Below are 20,508 nucleotides of genomic sequence, written 5' to 3' on the forward strand. Positions count from 1 at the left end.
TGCACAATTAAGGGAAGAGGAAAGAAAGGCAGATATAAACACTATACAGAAATGCATCATCAAAGATGAATACACAAATTTATAAGACTTAAGCTGGACCCCCGCTGTTCTACATTGCTGCAGGTTTTTACAGATGAGCAGCCTGGGGTCTGGAAGGGCTGTGTTAACTTCATTACCCAGCCAGATAACAGGGTATGTGTTCCTGGTTCCATCCTTTCCTTCTTCACCATGTTGAGCAGAACTTGAGTGGTCAGCATGGTCTCCCTTTATTTGGACTTAACATGACCTGCACAATAATGAGGGCAACCTAAGCAAGGCACGAATGTATAGGGAAAAACATTTTAACCAAAACCTGGAAAGGACAAGGCAATTTGACTGTATTGTGCCGAAGTATCAGGGACATTGTCCCATTTGTTGAAAGCCTTTTTTCCACCCATTGTCTAAAATCTGCCCACCTGCACTTAGTAACCATCCATATTGTTTTGTGTTCCAAGTGTTTCATTTCTGTTTACAAAGCCAAAGCCTATGAAGAAAAAGTTGTGGGCTGTAAGCTGAATTTCTATTTCTGTCTTGAATTCTCCTTATTACCTTTGGAAAATATTTGACTATCGTATGTTGAAAGGGATCCTTCTGACAATATTACCTTATGTAATAGAATCATTGTAAGATCTAACTTATGGCTACTTAATATGAAGGTGGAACTTGTCTAAGAGTTTTCATTTTATTCAATAGATGACATTGAAGATTAAAACTGACATCTCCTTTCCTTGAGGATGTTTGTGTGTGCACAAATGGGTATGTGCCTGGCGAGTGTTTGCATGTGTATAGTTCCATGGAGGTGCACCTGTGTGTGTTTGCATGGATATGTGGGTGCACATAGAAGCTCTCTCTTAGTAAGATGCCAGTGTCAGGGTGCATGTCAGTCTCCTGGGACTCATGGCTCTCTGCTTTTGATTACACTCAGACTACTCTGAAACTCTTCTGAACTAATCCTAATCGACTTGGAAGCCACCACACTCAGGCATGAGGCTGTCAAATGTGAGTGTTTGCAGATGTCAGTGCAAGGATGGCAGACATCCAGGAGGACAGATCAAGGCTTAGGCACTGAAAAATACATGCCAGTGCATCCCTGCTCCAGAGCACCCTCACATACTATAAGAGGAACGCATTGTGACAGTAAATCAATAACCTCTTGGAGAGCATTCATTTCTGAAATATCCCTGATTAATTATGCCAGTGCATGCTTGGCAACAGTACTTTGCTCCAGCATTAACCTAATGCTTTTTGCATGAAGCAGGATTATAACTGGTTCTCGTAAGTCAAATTTGACATTTCAAATCAGGCTTTAAAGGTTTGGGTTATAGATTTTATAATTTCTCCATGTCAAACATAATTGCTCTTATTGCTGCTAGTAGGCATTTGCCAATCAATCAGAATAACATTTGTTTTATCATAAACAAGGGGAAATTAAAACCATTTGAAATCATTCTATTTGAAGACCCAGTGAAGAGGCAGTTTTAAGATCATTGAAATTTGATGAGATGGAGAACTGTAATGGAATGGTAAAAGTCGATGGGAATGTGTTACTATTTTCATTTTGAAATATCAATGCCTTTACATAGTGTGTGAATATGCAGGTTGCATTTGGTGACTTATTCTCACATCAGTATGATTTGGGAGCAAAATAGTTGTTTTCTGTATTTGAAAGTTTTATGTTCTTCAAACATGAATGTGTTTTTAAGTTCACTTATGTATTGCATTCAGAACTTATATTCCTCTTAAATTGAATATTTTTCTAATACAAGTGATGGAAAAATGAGAATTTTCCTAAAGCAAAATCACACGGATAAGTTCCTTCAGCAAGACATGAACCTGCCGCAGCCAATCTGGTTGGTTTGTTTTCTCTAAAGTACCCCCAGTGCCCCAGAATCATCTTCCCTCCTGATAATTCAAGCATGATATAGCAGAATTATATACCACACACATAATATTTGAGTATGAACAACCACTTATTACCATCACATAGGTGTGTAGTGGGACCATAAAATACAAAGGATTAATTATTTCTGGGACAAAGCTGACAATACTGGTATTATATATATAATAAAATATTAGTTAGGATAGGTTGACCTATTCCAAGATAGCAGCAACACTGAGCTTCTTAAGGATTAGGCCTACAAAAGTTATAGCTCCTTCACACAAAGTCTAATGTCATCCACTTGATTTCCAAGGTGGCCTCTTTCCAGGGATCCTGTCTTGTGGCTACATCTTGTCAACATATGACTGTGACAGAGAAGAGAGGAGTGAAGTGGCAGCTCTGAAACACACTGGCCAACATGTCACCTCACATGTATTAGTCATGAGCCCACTGAATGGGACTCCTGTTGCCCTACCTAACTGCACGGAGAAATGTTGCACACTTGAGTGGGTGGAAAATGATTCTGCCACAAGTATATGCCAAAGGGAGAGAAATCCCAAATATCAAGTGATTCTTATCAACGAGAAAAGTATGAACAAAGGCATGGCTCACGTGAGACATGAACCATGGCTCGTCTAGACTGGTAAATGATTCGTTTAAGGAGGTAGGTTGAATCCCATAGTAAGGACTTTGAAAGACAATGCCATGAAACCTGGACTTGAAAGTAATAGGAAGGTTTTAGAGAAATAGACCAGATGATCAGAATTGTGTTGTTTTCAGAGCCATACCCAGATGCTGAAGGATGTTGGTGTGTATGATTGAGTGGATTCTAGTGAAAAAATCCTCTCAATGAACCAAGTGAATATGTTGACATTTTTAGTTCCTTAACTTTTATACCTGATTTTAAACTTGTGCAAGATAGTGGCAATGAGTTTCATTTTTCTAGTTAGTGGTTGAGCTTATTATTTCTCATGATCTTTAAGAAAAGTGCCAATGTTTTATGTTTTAACTGATCACAGAAGCAACTTACTATACCTTTTTCTTCGCCTTTCACCTCTGCCAGCCAGGTCTGTTGGCTTTCCCTCACTCCTCCTTCCGCTTGTCCCTTAAGCTGATTTTAGGCATTTAAAAAAGTGCAGGGCATAGAAGGGGCAATAAAAGTAGCACAAATAACGGAGAGGGTTTCTCTGTGGGCAGGGGCTTATGGTTACTCTGACCCTTTCCCCATTACCCACTTGAAACCCTGAAATCCTGCAGATGCGTGGAATCACCCACCAACTGGAACAAAAGGACTGAACTAATATTTCAGTTTAGAGGACATTCAGGTTTCAGTCCCAAAATCTTACTAAAGTGCATGCTAGGGAGATGGGAGAAGGTTCCATATTTCTTATGTCAGACAGAGCATTATCTTTTTCAACACAAGATTTTCCACTGACCAGTGCTTCCCAGTGCTCCATAGGCCACAGAACATCAAAACAAAATAGCAGTCTTAGAAACTGCCATGTCTGAACACAAATCCAACACCCTCCAGTTGAATCAACTTGAACAGTTTTTTTTTTAGCCTCTCTGTGCTTAACTTTCTGTAGAATTCCAATCAATGATAATGATATGCCAGTAAGTATCGTAAAACATTACTGTAAGAATTAAGTGAGTGTTAATGCATATAGCGTACTTAATTCTGTTTCTACCATGGAATAAATATCTGGCAAATAGATCAATTGTTATTTACATATATTATGGAAGCCACTTTTAATATAGGATCTCATTACATGCAACCTTAATATATTATGTCTTTTCCAAGGTAAAAGACTATTTGAGATGCATTCTCAAGATTAACAATCCATAAAGAGCAGGTGTCTCTGTTCTGTTCTGGGTTATATGTTAAATACCTGAAACTGAGATTGGCACCTTGTAAGAGTATAATAAATATTTCTTGATTGAATTGGTGACTGAATGAGAAAAAAGCATGCAATGCAATGAGCCTTGGTAAAGCCATGACTTTAAGAGTAGGGTAAACCTTTATTCTAGTGCTGTCTACACTGTTGACAAGTCCAACAGTAGCTATGGCAAATTTATCTCCCTATTCCTCCTTTTTCTCATATTTAAAATAAAGGGAAATAGCTACTGCATTAGGATTGTTTTGAAACTACAGTACAGTAATGGTGGTAAATTCTAGTATAAATTCAGCATATATTAGAAACTCAGAAGGTAGTTGCTTTTTCATTACAACAGATTCCATGTCATGCATATCAAATCATAATGGGGCAAGCAGCTCAACACAGATGAAAAATGCTGCAGAAAACATGTCTCTGTCCAATAGCCATGTGCCAAAGTTACAGACTAGCCTTGTTTTTGTTCTTCTCCTTAGCTTGTAGTCACTATCTTGGTGCCTAAGACTGAACAGGAAAGAAGAGGAGATGTGCAGAGGGACACGGGATGTGAGAGGGTGACTGAGGTCAAGGCCCAGAAGAAAGTCCTCTAGGAAAGGAGCCCCTGCTTTGAACACATCCCAGGAAGTCAGAAATAAGGTAGCAGAGTTGTATCTGAGCAACCTAGCATAAAAGTCTCTCCTCTCCCATTCCACCCTACCTCTAAACTGGATCTTTCTACCAGGAATATCCAGATTGTCTGTCTGCATTCTACCCCATGGAAAAAGTTTAAGCTGATGGAGAAGTCATTGCTTCCTATAGAATAATGTCTATGTAAAAGCTACCCCTCTAATACACCGTCACCGATGATTTGGCCTACACCGACCTCAGCCATCCGAACACAGCATTTCATTTTTTTCCCATGCAGTAGACTGCACTGTATCTGGACTGTACCATATCTGCACACACTTTTACTTCTCTGCCTAGTAAATGAACTCTTTCCTATCTTTTCTTGTTTTCAACCCCTAGGCACACTTAAAAACCCAGCTCTGCTGCTGTGGGGTACGTTTTTATTTGGTTAGTTTGTTTTCATTTTATTTAAAAAGAGGCATAGAAAAATAAGGGAAACTTCCATCTACTAATTCCCTCTCCAAGTGTGCATCACAGTCAGGGCTGGTTCAGATCAGAGCTTGGACTCAGGAACTCAGTCTAATTCTCCCACATGAGTACCTGGAACCCAAACACTCAGACCATTGCCTGCTGCCCACCCACATCACCCTGCCCCACCCCCACATCCCAGGTGCACACTAGCAGGAAGCTTGAATCAGACATGGAATTGCGGAACTGGCATTACAGTTTGTGGAACTGCTGCTTGGAATTGCCGCATCACATGTAAGAGCTCCAGTACAAATTCCAGCTGCTCCATTCCTGATTCAGCTACTTGAAAATGTGCCTGGGAGAGAAGCAAATGACAACCCAAGGCCCTTAGTCCCTGCCATTTACAGATATTGATGGAGTACCTGCTGTGTCTTGGCCTTGTCTTGGCTCATCCCCAGGCATACTAGTCACTGGGGAGTGAACCAGTAAGTGAGATAGCTGTCTGTCTCTCATAATTGTGTCTCTCTCTCGCTCTCTTTGTGTGTGCCTTTCAAATAAAATAAACATAAATCACTTTGTTTTTAAAAAATCACTATTACATTTTATGGTACAATATGAGTCATCTCTGGCATCCCATTCACAAAACAACACCAACAAATAATTAATTGGTACTTCACAGGCTGCTGAAGTAAAAATGAACAAGAAAATACATACCAAACCAGACTACTGATAAACCACAGTGCATTAGCACCTCATAGATGCTCCAGTAAGAAGAATCAACAAGAGATATTTACTGTTGTAAATTCATGTTGAAAATGTGTTTTAAGTGCAAAAATAGCAGCCCAGTAAGCTGTCACTGTCTGTGTAATTGTCTGTATGACATTTAGTTTACTCTTAATTGCAAGGATATGCATGGCTTTGTTTAATGTGCAGCTCTGTTTTGTTTATTTTGCCTAATTATTAAAACCATATCGTAAGAGTTGTAACACTGTTAGAACTGAATGAATCCCAAATTTAGTGCTTAGTTTAAAAAGAGTTTTGGAAGTGCCTGGAATATACTGACATCATACATATTGGTTCCATGTGAACCTATGTTTTTGACCCCCATTTTGAACTTGAATTTGCTCCAGTGCCAGAGCCATTCAACGTAATATAACAGGTGCATCACACTATAAAGGCATAGTCAAAAACCCTGGCAGGTTATGGAAGGATCCATGTCATATTTGCAGGCACCACTAAACTTAAGAGAGGGAGACTCCTGACCAAAAGAATTTCTGTTTGACTTGAGGAGAAATACAAACACTCGTGGCTGAGCCTGGCAGTTCCTCTTCGTTCACAGTGCTACAATATCTCTTCCAGGCAAGGAATGAGAGAAAGAGTGGCCAAGTTTGAGCTGAAAAAATAACAATGACAGCTTTGGGATAGAACATTGGGTCATGTTTTCAGAGGAAAAATTCCAGTTATATCAGAGACTGCATCCATTTTTTTGTCCAAGCTGGCGTACCATTGTCATCTCCCTTTGAGAGGAGAGACCTCTCTGCCACTGACTGAATTTATTGTCTTTCCAAGAGAAGAGCCACCCAGTTCCGTACATGCCACCCACGAATACTGCTGTTTTTCTATATTCACCTAATGGGAATTTCAGAGCTCTGTCAAAGGTTAGGGCCAATTAGTGTTTTGTGATTTTTCTCAGTTCTTCTATCACTATTTTTTTTTCAGTGTAGATCCCATTTGTCAATGCAATGAGCTTTATTTTCAAATCTGAAAATTCTTTCTTGTTTTATATCAGTTTTAAATTTTCTCTCTTTAATCTCCTTTATTCCATGGGTGGCTGAGAGGAAAAGAAAAGAAAGACAAATAAAATATTCAAGTTACAGTCTGGAGTGACCAGCTTTCTGTCTCCTATACTTTTCCATGCATTCTGTATTTCTGTAGTTTTTGTATTCTGTGGTTTTCCGTGTCATTTTTGTTTATAGTAGACCAAAACAGCTTGATGGGATTCAGGGACTTCCCTACACCCCACTCTCATAGCCTTGTTCAGTCCACGTCTAGACCTCCCTGCAGTCCATATACCACAACAAAGCACTTTGACACCACTTGAGTGTGTTTGTTCACATCGCATATACATGCAGTTGGCTACCCTTCCATCATCAGATGTTTTCAAAGCAATGTTTTCAAGGTGAAAATATGAAGAAGTGCATATTTTCAGGATGTAGTGTATACACCCTCCCAGAAGCCTCCCTAAGCCCCTAGAGATGCCAAAAAAGATGAGAGACAGGGTTACCAGACCTTATTACAAGTGCTGGTTGTGTTTTGTAGGGAGAGGTCATTTTTACCTGGTGTTTGTGTGTGACAGCACTATTACTCTCTTAGTGAAAAGAAAATTTTAGAAATAAGGAGAAAGTTACAATTGAAGTAATCTTCAAATGATGCTTACTATTTTTGTACTCGCTGATTACAGCTCTCCATTCTGATAATACAGCATACTCTTGGGAGATTCCCTCACCCATCTTTTGCACTTGGCTCAGTTTATGCCATTAAATGGGATAGCTTTTATCCTTCTATTAATCCCCAGTAGAGGTTATTCTAAAACTTCCCTTTAGTTTATAGGCCGTTAATTTCCATCCCATATACTGCAAAGTTTCCCCTATGGCAAACATAGATCCTTCTTGTTTATAGTGTAAAGCTATCTTTAATATTGTTAATATAATTATACTCCTCCATTGATACCTAAACTTCCTACTCATCAACCATCCCATTTTCTGGCAACAGTGTCCATTCATAAATCACATAATGTGGTAAATAGAGGAACAATTACAGCACATAGGTAATACGTTCCATTGGGTAGGCTGTGTAACTGTGTTGCTAACATGATGCAGGTGGCACAAGAAACTGACATGAAACAATTAAGTAATGTTGAAGCCCATACTGTAATGTTCTCTCTTAGTTCTCCTCAGTTCTTCTGGTTCCGCTAAAGGGAGTCCCCACGTCGTGCCAGTGTGTCTCTAATGCCCCTCTAATTCCTACTACTATTCGTGTCTAACACAGGGAGCAGGCCATGGAAACTGAGCCTTCAACAGGTGAGCGTACCTAGTGAGCAGTGAACATTGGTGAATTTTAGAGCAATGTTTGTTTTTATGATGATCTTATGTTGGTGACAAGTGATGTTCCATTTAGGGGAGTTTATACAAGGTTTCTCCTTAAACATGTTTATTTAAGAAAAATGTGAATTGAGTAAGAAAATGAGCTTTTACTTAGTGTGTGACAGGATCCCATTTAAACTTCTGTATCCCCTAGGCATTTTGTAGTTGTAAGTTTCTTGACCCATTAGTGTGTGTGTGTGCGTGTGTCTTCACATCTACACTTGTTTATGAAAGTATTGGTTATATACTCAACTACATGCATTCTTTTGTTCTTTTGATTTTAAAATAAGTTAAAACGTGCTTTTGAGCCTTTAAGTGTCATAGCCATAGCTCTGGCACTCTACCTAGCAGGTTGATCCATCCGATCTAGTTTGTGTCATCACAAAATTGATTGCATTCATTCTTTTTGACAGATGTTTGAGTACTAACCTAATCCAACCCCTTATGGTCAAAAAGAATAATACTACGCCTCGCACATGTTCAGGATCCTCCCTAGAATATCAGCGTATGGAAGACATGGCCGTGAGCCAGATTCCATTTATCAGTCCGCACCTAACTGCACTGCTTTCTTCCTTGGATGCTCTTCTGCAGGGTCTTCACATCAAGATCTGATCAGGTGTCTCTCCTCTAGTGCAGGCCTGAACTCAAGTCTGAGGATAACTCTTTGTGGCAGTGACCGCCACTGCATGGATGCCCTGGGGAGGTAGACCTTGGCCATGGGCAGCTGGCCAGCTCATGGTTGGTCTTACTATGCTTCATTACACAAAGATGTAATAAGAGAAGCGCAAAGATGTAACATCTCTGCATAGCTTTGAGCCCTCATTTTTCTGAATATATTCTTCCAGATCCAGTACCTCATAAAACTAAACAGCAATGGAGAGTAGAGCTTGAGATAGGATAACTGTTTGTACCTTTTATTGAACTACTTGTACCTTAGACCAGCACTTTATTGGACAGTTTGCATGATCAAGCCCAGGTTTCTCTTCTTGTGTCATCAGTCTGTCTTCTTGCTTAGCACTTAAAAGTGAGTCAAGTAGCAGTAACTCAGTTGTTGGATAATTGTTCTGTTGACAGCTGTGTTTATATCTATTCTGCAGAGAGTAGAGTAATGCAATCATTCATGCCCCCACTCATAACCGAACTTCATCTTTCTGGATCCAAAGTGCAGCCGTATCTAAGAATACATTAACTTTTAAATGCTGTTTGTTTTTGAGAAGATAGATCATTCTTTAGTCTTCTATAGCAATCACACCACTAAAAGATTCTGACTGTTTTATTGTTTATTATTATTGAGATGATATGCCACAGGAAATAACACATTAGAAAAGTTCCTTTTTTTTTTTGCCAAAAGGTAAAGATTTCCTGTCTGAGACTGTACTAATAAAAATTCCAGTCTGTTGGGAGATGGGGTAAGTGAGCTTCAGTTTGTGCCCGGCCATAAATCTGTTGACACAAAGATTATTGAACTCCAATAGCTTGTAAAGGTATAATTCTAATACCCAGAAAGAGCATGGGATTTGGAAGCAGGCAGAGTTTGTTTTGAATCTCATGTCCACGTTTAGTGGCTCTGTGATACTGGGCAAGGTAATTAACATTTCTGAATCCTTGTGCCTCTTCTACAGACTGACCAGAGTTAACACACACTTAGGATGCTGTTTTAAACACTAGATTATCTCAGCAAATATCTGTGAAGTGTCTCCCATGTGCCAGGCTTCTTTCTAAGTGGTACAAATACAATAGTGAACAAGCATAAGGTTACCATTCTTAAACTGTAGCTCTTGGTCTTAAATGGAGTGGAATATTTTTCTCCTGCTTTTTAGGTTGTTGAAGCAGCGTTTCCTGGGAATGGATTGGAACTGGATTTCTTTTCCCTATAGTTCTGAAACTTTTTGTGCCTCTTGATATTGCCAATTCTAAGTTGTATCTTAGCTGCTGCAATTTACTTAGGTGTTCAGTGGGATCATTCATATCTTTTTTACCACTCCCCAGGTGATAAAACTTTAGTTATTTGTCAGGTAGCATTTGTAATTACAGTAACTACCTTGCACATCAGCTGCTTATCTTAACATCAGCTATCAATAAGTGTAATTTTTTACAAGTTTTTCAAGCCAGGAGCAGGAGCCTCCTCCGGGTCTCCCACATGGATGCAGGGTCCCAAGACCTAGGGTTATCCCCGACTGCCTTCCTAGGCCACGAACAGATTGATGATTTGAACCCTTGTGAATTTTTAGGCAAAAGAAAATGTTTGGGCCCGGCAGTAGCCAAGCAGCTGAAGTCCTCACCTTGAAAGTGCTGGGATCCCATATGGGTGCCGGTTTCTATCTCAGCAGCCCCACTCTCCATCCAGCTCCCTGCTTGTGGCCTGGAAGAGCAGTCAAGGATGGCCCAAAGCCTTGGGACCCTGCATCCACATTGGAGACTGAGAAGAGGCTCCATGCTCCTGGCTTCAGATTGGCACAGCTCCAACTGTTGCGGCTACTTGGGGAGTAAATCAATGGGTAAAAGATCTTCTTCTCTGTCTCTCCTCCTCTCTGCATGTCTGACTTTCCAATAAAAATTTTAAAAAATAAATCTTTAAAAAAGAAAGAAATATATGCTATCATTCTCTTTGGAGTAAAGAATGAATAGCATTTCTTCATTTCTTCATATTGGAATCAAAGTAGCATCATTATGATTTATAACTCATGGAGGCCATCACTGTTAGCATCATCTTCAGTGTAAAGGATTGATTTGCAAGCATTTTCTTCTATGTAGAATCTGACACATAGCCTTATTGCTAGCTATGTCTTTGTATTTTACAAGAATACACCATTATAGAATTTTGTTGGCGTCTCAAACCGTTGGTGAAACTCCAGACCAATGTTATCTGAGGTAACTAGTTAATACCAGTAAATCTTTAAAATGCGTGCTGTTTGTGTATCAGCACACATGTACATTGTTGCATGCTTCCCTTCAAGGTTAATTACACTGTTTTAAAAACAACAACAATAATAACAGAGGAGATAAAAAGACAAATATAAAGCTCCCCAACTGTGGAATCATTCACTTGACATTCTTGGAATGCTAAACTCTAATTACTAATGGCAGTTAGAAAAGTTACTAGAAGATAATGTTGAGGTAAAAAAAAATGTCATTGGATTAAATTTCTTATAAAATCATGACTTTATTTTTTTTGTATGTGAATACTTATTATAACCAATAAATCAGCCAGAGATTTTCACCTTGATATCCTCAACTTGTCTTTTTCTATCAACCTAGTTTCCTTTTGTTAAAATACATACTAGAGTTTGAAAACTTAGTCAAAAACTAGAGCAAGACAAGGATTCCTCCACGGTTTAGGGGTGCTCAATAGAAGTCAGTTCTGCCAATGATTCTGCTTTCAGCTCTACCATCTTTGCGCTTTTAGGAAAAGCTGCAGAGTTGGAAGGTAAAGTTGTATATATCCAGTTTTATCGGAGAAGCTTATTTTGCCCCATTATCTACCCACCAGATTTCAATAACAAGAATATTTGTGTCTTTGAGGTGTTTGAACACTTGATTTTCCTGCCTTCTGTCCTTATGGATTGTAGAAATTTTATCTCAATCTTGGCCCATGGAGTATGAGATCAGGGAGACAAAGGGAATATTCTGGTCAGCTTCTGTAATTCTACTTCAAACGTCCCATGGGAATCGATGCCCTACTGGTACAAGCTGGCAGATCCTTTCTGGAAGCTAACTTGGACCCACTGCTGCTATCGCATAATTTAGTAGCACAAGGCCTCTTTAAAAATCAAAAGAAAATGGATACTGTTAAAAATATATACACATGGTTTTAGATAGTCTTGTTGTGAAATACATGCTAATTGCATTTTAGATGATTTTTGAAATTTCTTCATACATATCAACAGTATTGAAATCTGCAAAGCCTTTGATTCTAACCAAATAATTTAATATTTAAAGAGTTCTACAAAAGGTGTTAACCCGGACATTTCCAATAAATAAAAAGTTTAAAACTTATTGTTTAATTCACGTGAATAGGAACTGGCTACATAAGTTTTGGTATCTCTATATAATGAAGTTTCTGGCAACTGCTATTCTGGAAGGATTTTCAAAGTGGAATATCAATATTTCTCATGCTACATTATTATGATAAAAGAACCTTAACAAAATTACTTGTACCATGTGATTCTAACTATGACCAAATATAAGGAACATGAAGGAAAAAAAAGAGAACAGATACCAAAATATTAGTGCTAGCTTATTTCTATGTCATGTTCTGTTTTTCTCTAGACATCGCTCTCTGTTGAAGTTGCCTATCACACATGTCAAATAAAATTTCAAAAATTAAAATACAGAAGAAAAATATCAAGGACACAGTTGCTGCACTACATGTGGTACATCCGTTCCACCTCCTTGGCAAGCTACCTACTGCCTTCTGCTGTGGTTCTTTGCTGGGACTCTACACCGTTCATTCTCCTGCTAGAAAAGAAAAAAAAAAAAACTTTAGAGAAGCAATGATAAGAATCTGTGTCACCTCATCTCTGTTCTTTTTCAGCACACTACGGTTTTGCCCTTTATATTAATCGAGATGAGGACATCGCACCATCAGTATCCCAGCAGGCGCAGTGGACTTGCAGCCATATGTACCTTCTCTGTTGGCTATATATTATGGTAAGGACCCTGCCTGCTGGGGCTTTCGTGTTGTATTAGATTTGGCACTGCTAAATTTGGGCGCATATTTCATTATGGATATAATCACTAACAGATTCACACTGCGTGCCTGATTTGGTCCCAGACCTGGGCTTTGTCTTGTTTGCCCCCAGATGCTTATATTTTTAGAAAGCGTATGCCAAACCTCACACAACAGGAATTTGTTGAACAATCCCATGTAAGCAGTAGTTCTTCCAAGGCTACATTTTTCAACTCTTTTTCAAACTAAGTGTTTTTCTTGGATGCCAGTTTTATTGCTTAAGGCCTTTTATTTTTCTTCTCCTTAGGATTTGTTGTTGTTGTTGTTCCTTTTGTTGGGATTGGGGGACTTGCAGCAAACACAAGTGAGAACAGAAGAAATGACCTATTCAAGCTCTGGTTTGGACTTAAAAGGAAGCAGCAAAATGGGCCTGTTGAAAGCCTCTTCCAGAATTATCTATCATATTTAGAATGTTTATCTGTTTTATTTCCCAAGTATTGGGGCAAATAAACTGCAGGAACATCTCTGTTTGGCCTATTGGACAGGCAACTGATGTTAAGACCCAAATGTGAAGTGCCAGATTTGTCTGATATAAGACAAGTTCACTTCACACTCATTTTGGTTCTTATCAGGCTAACATTGACAATTTCTTATTTCTCTTTACAATTCTAAGTCTTCCTTGATATATTAACACATGCCAAGGAACCTTCTACCAACGTATCTACTTTTGGGCATTTTTATCCTGAGTGCAACAGTCACCCTTCCCACCCTTGAAGGCTGAATGACTGACCAGCTTTCTTTCAAACTCCCCACAACTGTACTTGACCCCCACTGAAAGCCCAGAGCACTGTGGGAAGCCCAATCATCATGGAGCATTTTGCTCTGGGCAACCTGGAGAAATAAAATGAACACCAGCACTGGATGTCAAATTGTTTGTCTAAAAGATCACATAAAGCCTCAGCTCAGAGCCAGGAAGTCACATGCTGTGTCTGGATCCACATGGACGCCCAGACAGTGGACACCAGTACAAGCGTGGGGTGAAGGCTACCATGTCTCTTGCCCCATCAGCTAGTGAAGAGCATCACCAGGATTTGGGGAGACTTTTTGTCCCATTCAAAACAGTGTCTTAACATCTTAGAAAAGAACAAAATGATGAAGATTCACTGGGAAAATATAACCATGGTTGTATCTTCAAAATGAATGAATGTACTTTATTCAATTGCACTTGAGGTTTAAATGACTGTTACCTTTCAGAGGTGTCAAATAGGGAAGCCATGTAATTATTCCTGAGATACTTTGATGTGTGAAAACATGGTCCAAACTAGCAACCCCTCTACCTGAGCCCCACCCAAAGCAAAACCTCATTACTTCACTCTCACATTTGTTTACCTCTGGGAAAGGGAAGCTCTTCACTCTGGGACTCAGGGTGCATTTTTGTGCTTTCAATTCTATACCAGTAAATTAGCTGCATCTTGTAGAGCCCCTGAGGTTACAGGAGCTGCATGCTTCCCAACGGCCTTTGTTCCACTGTGGTTATAATCAGTCTACATTCTGAAGAGACACATTGGGAAATACCACATCGCCCTCATTATAGACCCCCAGGATCCCTCATTAAAGTGAAGCATGACTCACACTCGTCATGCCAAGTGAGGCTTGCCAGCTCTGCATACTGCCTAAGCAGACCGGTACTTGTTTGGACATGTATTTGCAATAACCAGTGAATTCCCTCAGATTCATCCAGAGAAAGCTTTCCTATTCCTCTGGTGTTCTGCCCTAAATATTCATAGCTATGCCAAGAGCTAAACAGTGCCCCACATGGCATGTCACATTATATAAATACCAGGATTTTCATTGTTACCAGGAAGGTACTGGCTTCTGCTCTCTTCCAGACTCTCTCAGGGCCAACATACCAGTAACAACAGTGAAAGGCTCCGGGCATGAAAAAGGTTTGATAGCATACCAGTACCGTAAAGGGACATTCCAGACTCTCATGCCAAGATGTGAGAGTGTGCCTCCCCTCACATACTAGTCATAAAGTAAGCAGTTCTCGTTTGCACTACTGAGTGCAGTAGAGCTGGTGAATCTGTGCCTCGGGTTGCTGGCCAGGCTCCCTGGCTCCTCGGCTCCGACTCTGTTCAGCCTCACAGGTCTCTTTCCCACTGGCCTCTCCTTTCTTCCCATCTTCATACACAGAGTGGAAAAAGCAAGGGACACCTGCATTTTGCCTCATTGGCTGGTGCCTTTCGAGCTCCCGTTTTCTACAGCTTCATTTTTCAGTCCCAAACCTGTCCCCTACAAGATCAAAACCCAAAGGCCATCCTAGGCGCCCCCCACCTCCTCACCATGTTTCTTTCTCCAAATATTTAGGATGCAAACATCACCTTGTCCATTTGTGGGAAGTTCTTACCTCCTTTCCTGAATAACGCCCTACCATCACAATAACTATAGTGCTCTGCCCCAAATGATGAGATTTAAATAATAAACAAGAGAGTCCATGCAGTTTGATGCTGGATATGACATGGAAAGCCTCGTGGAGGTTGCAGTGATTATCAGAAAGCATGGGTACCATTTGTGTAGGTCATACACTGTGCCAAATGCTTTTCAGATGTCATTCAGTCTCCCTGAAACAAGGCTTGGAAATAGGCATTATCTTGCCCATTTCACAGAGAAGGAAACCAGACCTATGACTTTCCCAGAATAGGCTATTGGCTGTTACCAGAACTGCAAGGCAAACCCAGGCCTGTGGCTCAGACTGTATATGCTGTTAACTTCTCCCTGTGAAGAGTAATCCTGTGGATTTACCTATCAAGTGAGCCCCTTTTTTTTGGTTTTGCAGAAATGCATCAGAAGCAGCCTAATCTAGTAGTACCACCTACATCCCGGGTTGGAATTCCAGCTGTTCCACTTAACCTTCTGAATATTAGCTATTGGGATATAAAGCAGGGAGGAGGATAATATGCACCTCACAGGGCAGTTGTCAGGGTTCAGTTGTTGTGGTGCACTCTCAGAAAATGCCTGGCTCACAGCAAATATTTGTCTCTGCTCTTATGCATTCCGCCAAGCTCCTCCACAGATGCTAGTAAGAGTGAATGTTGTTTTCTTTTTGAAGGATTGAGAAGTCTAATTATGACATCATATGTCCTTTTCTTTCCTTTCCACTTCTTTATGCACTCTTCATTTAAAAATCAGAAGCAATTCTAGTAAAGATGAAAATAGCACTTGTAATTGTTACTTAAGGATAAAACTACAGGAAACAAAAACAAAGCCTGTCCCAATTGTGGGACCCTGACGACTGTCATCTTCTACTTGGTCATGATACACCAAAGAAGACACCTTTACTACATCTGGTACAGGCCACCTGGGGCTGCGTTTGTTCCCTTGCTGCCTCTCCCACCCCCAAACGCCTGGGATGCCTGCCTCCTTGTGGTGTTGCAGTGTGGCTGCTGCTCCTGGCTGGCGGGTTTGCTTTCCAGTCTACAGAACACAGGGACAGGAAAGCATTCTGAGCCTTAGTAACCCCCTAGGGTTCCTTGGGAATCAGCGGTGGTTCTCTGCGGTCCTGAGGATCCTTCTTCCAGTTCATAGATTTCCCTCACACCTATGGTAGATTCTCATTTATTCAGTATCCTTCTGAGATCCCCAGTAGCCATGCCTTACACCTGCTGAGCACTCAATGCAAGCCTTGTTTTGCAACAAGTAGGCATTAGAGAAGGGGAGACTGTGATCCAAGGAGGTTCTTTATCTTTATGGATATTTATTGTTGCTTCTAGGACTACTTACTTTATGACTAGTATGTGAGGGGAGGCACACTCTCACATCTTGGCATGAGAGTCTGGAATGTCCCTTTACGGTACTGGTATGCTATCAAACCTTTTTCATGCCTGGAGCCTTTCACTGTTGTTACTGGTAACTGGCAAAATGAGATTTCTGCTGTCTCAGGACCCCAATTATTTTAGATCAAGCCATACAGTACATTTCATACAACATATGTGTTCATTATATAACTTGCCAACTCAAAAAATACAGCAAAAGCAAAGTAAGGTTTTTCTTTATTGATGTAAACCTGAAGAGTCTCACATCAGAATTCTGTCCACCGAATTTGACTATCTCGCCTATGAAATTATAGATTTTTTTGTTGACAGAACTTCTTTTGCATTTCCTGCTCCCTTTTTACATGCAATATGTTTGATTGTGGAGAAAAAAATTGTCAAGAATAGTGTAATCATATTGATAAGCCATAAAGAGAGATTTTAGCCAGGCATGAGTAAAACTCTTGCATATAATCATAACCCTTCCTACTAAGAAAATGAAATTCTGAACCACATTAGAGTCTGCCCACTATAATCAGATGCTTCTCTACCAATTAAACAAATGTGGTTCACATGTAGATATTCATAGACCAAAACAAAACACTTCCCTTTGTTCAACTTGAACTTTGGCTCCACCATAATTTCCTGCCCAGTTGTCTTTTCCATCTACGATAGCGTATGGAAATGTTCCTGCTTTTATGACCTTGGTGAACTGACCAAGCTGAAAGGGTAAGGAAATAAGTGCCTCATGTTCTAAAGGGAGATAACCTTCAAGTGGCAGCAAGAGAACTCTGTTCCATTGTCCATCCCCAAAGCTACCCCTTTTCTCTGGTATGCCCATTTTCTACCCTTCTTCCCTAGGGCGGCTGCAGAAAAGGGAGATAGCCTGGTCTTGAGTTTTAGGCCTATGAGAGCCCTTGGTGAAGGAAACGTGATGGGGTCCAAGAGAATTCCTGGTAGGCACTGGGATTGAGGTTGGAAGCTCATTTGGGAAGTAGACTTAACAACCTTTCTTGTCTCCCCACCTGATTAAGGAGAAGAGCTCCACAAGGATGTGGCAGGATGGAGGAAGACACAGCTACAGAGCTGCTTGCAGTTCCCAATCATTGTGTATTTCAGCAATGCATGAGTTTCTTACAGATCTGGTTAGACATAGAAGATAGGCATTGTGCTCTCTTGGCGGCACACTCTGAAGTTATGGGTTAAGGGTGTTGCAGCAGCAGTAAGTGGAGGGGTATGTGTTGTGAGCAGAAGCCAGGGTAATGAAGTGGTCAACGTGAACAGGCAGACCCCTCTACCAGGAAACTGTGCACTGAAGAAGGCCTTCAGAGGTGTCTGCCTCATACATATATACCCTATGCAAAAGGAGCATCTGAATGTCAGCTTCCCAGCAGTGGTCAGTGAGAAGTTCAGGTTAGTTGAGCGGAGAAATATGAGCAGCCTCTCGAACAGTGAAGTTGGAAGACAGTCATTGCTTTTCCTTTTCCTCTCCCAGACCCCTGAACTGTGAGGAGATATGCCAGGGCCAGTCCACATCCTCACCCTTCTACTTCAGCATATTGGAGCAGGTGAGAGTGAGGAAATAGAAGGCTAGTGTGTTGGAACCTGAGAAGAGTAAAAAAGTCTAGGAGAGACATGAGATAGTCTTGGAAGCCATTCAGAGTGACACAGGAAGTCACTGGAAGGGTGCACAGAGGATTAATACGGTATAAGACATTTTAAAAGGATCGCTGTGGCTACAGCATTGAGGCCAGAGGTAGTTTCTGCAGATTTCCTGACCAAATGTAAGTTAAACTTCAGACTTACGCTCTTTAATAAATGTTAACTTTGGTGTGAGAAGCCTGCCAATCCTCTCTCAAAGATAGGAACAACATGATCCCTGTGACTGTGCTGTCCTACATGGTCTGAAGCAAAAGGGACCTTGTTGGTGTGATTAAGTCATGGAAGTCGCCATGGGAATGATCTGTCTGCGCTATTGAGGTGGACTCAATCTGATTACACCGAAAGTGAGAATCTGTACTCTTGGGAACAGGATGCTATGACTGGAAAAAACAATGTGAAGAAGGACTCAAACAGCCACCATAGCTGGATTTGAGGACAGAGAAAAGAAATGGTGAGGCAAGGAGCATGGGCCACCTCTGGAAATGCAAGAGACAAGTGTCTTAGTCCATTTGTACTGCTATCACAGAATACCTGAATCTGGATAATTTATGCAGAATGAAATTTTGTTTCTCTGTGTCCTGCATGTTGTGAAGTCCAAGATCAAGATGCCAGCAGGATTGCTCGATAGTAAGGGCTCTGTCCTTGCATATGTGATGGCACCTTGAATACTGCGGCTCACCAAAGATGAGAGCTATCCATCCAGACATGGTGGGGCAGAGGTGGTGAACTTCCTCCATTAAACTCTTACATAAAAGTACTTAATGCCTTTCACAAAGGGGGAGACTCATGGCTTCATCACCTCTTAAAGCCCTTCCTCTTAATGCAGTCTCATTGCTGACACCTACATTTTGGAGGAGATGTATTCAGACCACAACAACTAGGAAGGCTCCAGATAGGAAGGCATCTGTGCTGGTGTCTTAGTTTTAACCTTATCAGGTCTACTGAAACATGCAGGACTTTAAGATACATGGGTGCTGTTTTAAGCTAGAAAGGTTATTGCAATATTTCATGGTAACCTACCTGATCAGATCAGGTCATCCTTATGGACTTCATCTGAATGAAGGTAGTATTCAGGCAGGATTACTGTGAGAACCAGAAGAAAATGGATATACAATACCCACAATTTAAATGCAAGACAGTAGCCATTGTTTGCACACTAAGAATACACAGTCCTTCAGGAGGCCAAACTCAACCCTTTCACGTGTGTTTCTGCACTCACTGGCCTTTTGGTTTACTCTGGGGGTACAAGCCCAGATCTTTGAAGTAGCATGTTCCTGCTTCATTTCTCTTCATACTAAGATATTTCTCTTCTCCACCATACTTTCTTTTTATCCTCTTCAAGAACGTTTGTGCCACTTGATGGGAACTATGTCTTTTTGTAGCCTAATTACTCTGGGATTTTCTGACGTTTTCTTATGGTTCATATATTAAGTTATTTCTGGAACCCTTCTTCTCCCTTGGGAATTGAGAATGTCATTGCTTTCGCATTATCCCAAGCTGCTTGCTTTTTGTTTTCTCATTGTCTAACAAGGACAAATGAGAAGCGCATGACAGTCGAGAGTATGACAGCTGATGGTATGTTCTGTGTTTGACCCCTTAGAGTGTCCACTCCGGTGAGGGTCAAACACATTTCTTAGGTCTGTCCTGGAGAGCAGCTGCTCATGTGTAGCCTCTGCCTCAATCCACAGTGTTTAGTCCTTAGTATTCTTCCTTCCTTCACTGTAGTAGCTGGTTCTTAAACATCCTGGCAGTATAAGAACTGCAAGTCTTCATGAGCTGCTAGCTGTGCTCCCTTCCTCACTCATATTTGTGCAGTCCTGATCTTTTCCCTCCTTCCCAGCTGCCCTACAGTGGGCCCAACTTTTCCCCACCCCCACTCTCACCCCCATTTCCCTCCCAGCAGGCATCATCACATGGACATTGCTCATGGCTCTGCTTTTCCTGGCCAGTTTACCCTTGCTCCCTCCAGCCATCTCTCCCTACTCCCCTATGCCTCCTCAACTTTCCCAGTCCCCTCAGCAGGTGGTCTGATCTTCCTTTCCTAGACAAAACCGAAACCTTTGAAGAGAGACTTGTTTGAGTCTCCCTAAATACTTACTTTCTGCATCCACCTTCGCCTGGCCTCTGATGACAATAGGAACAGAGTTTCTCCAGCATCCCACAGGCTAGGCTCTGGCCTAGCACCCCTGGCTCTTCTGAGACCCTGTACGTTGACCCTCCCTCTCATTCTTCTGTAACAGCAGGCCTTACCCCTAGATACTGAATATTCTGTAACCCTTGCTTCCACATTTCCAAAATTGCTCTTCCCAGGACCACCTCCACACTGTGTCTCTACTGCCAT

The 20,508-nt window shown here is 40.9% G+C and overlaps 1 protein-coding gene across 5 annotated transcripts in view; it reads left to right on the forward strand.

The window, feature by feature from the left end:
• Positions 1–20,508, forward strand: part of AIG1 (androgen induced 1) — a 253,351-nt gene that overhangs the window by 188,255 nt on the left and 44,588 nt on the right. For all 5 annotated transcript variants that reach the window (XM_040965525.1, XM_040965526.1, XM_040965527.1 and 2 more), the window contains one exon: positions 12,562–12,677. In XM_040965525.1, coding sequence (XP_040821459.1) covers positions 12,562–12,677 — 116 coding nt within the window. The remainder of the gene's footprint in view (positions 1–12,561; positions 12,678–20,508) is intronic.

The sequence above is a fragment of the Ochotona curzoniae genome, unplaced genomic scaffold (assembly GCF_017591425.1).
Source record: "Ochotona curzoniae isolate NIBS_2020 unplaced genomic scaffold, NIBS_Ocur_1.0 scaffold_3890, whole genome shotgun sequence".
In the NCBI taxonomy this organism is placed as follows: domain Eukaryota; kingdom Metazoa; phylum Chordata; class Mammalia; order Lagomorpha; family Ochotonidae; genus Ochotona; species Ochotona curzoniae.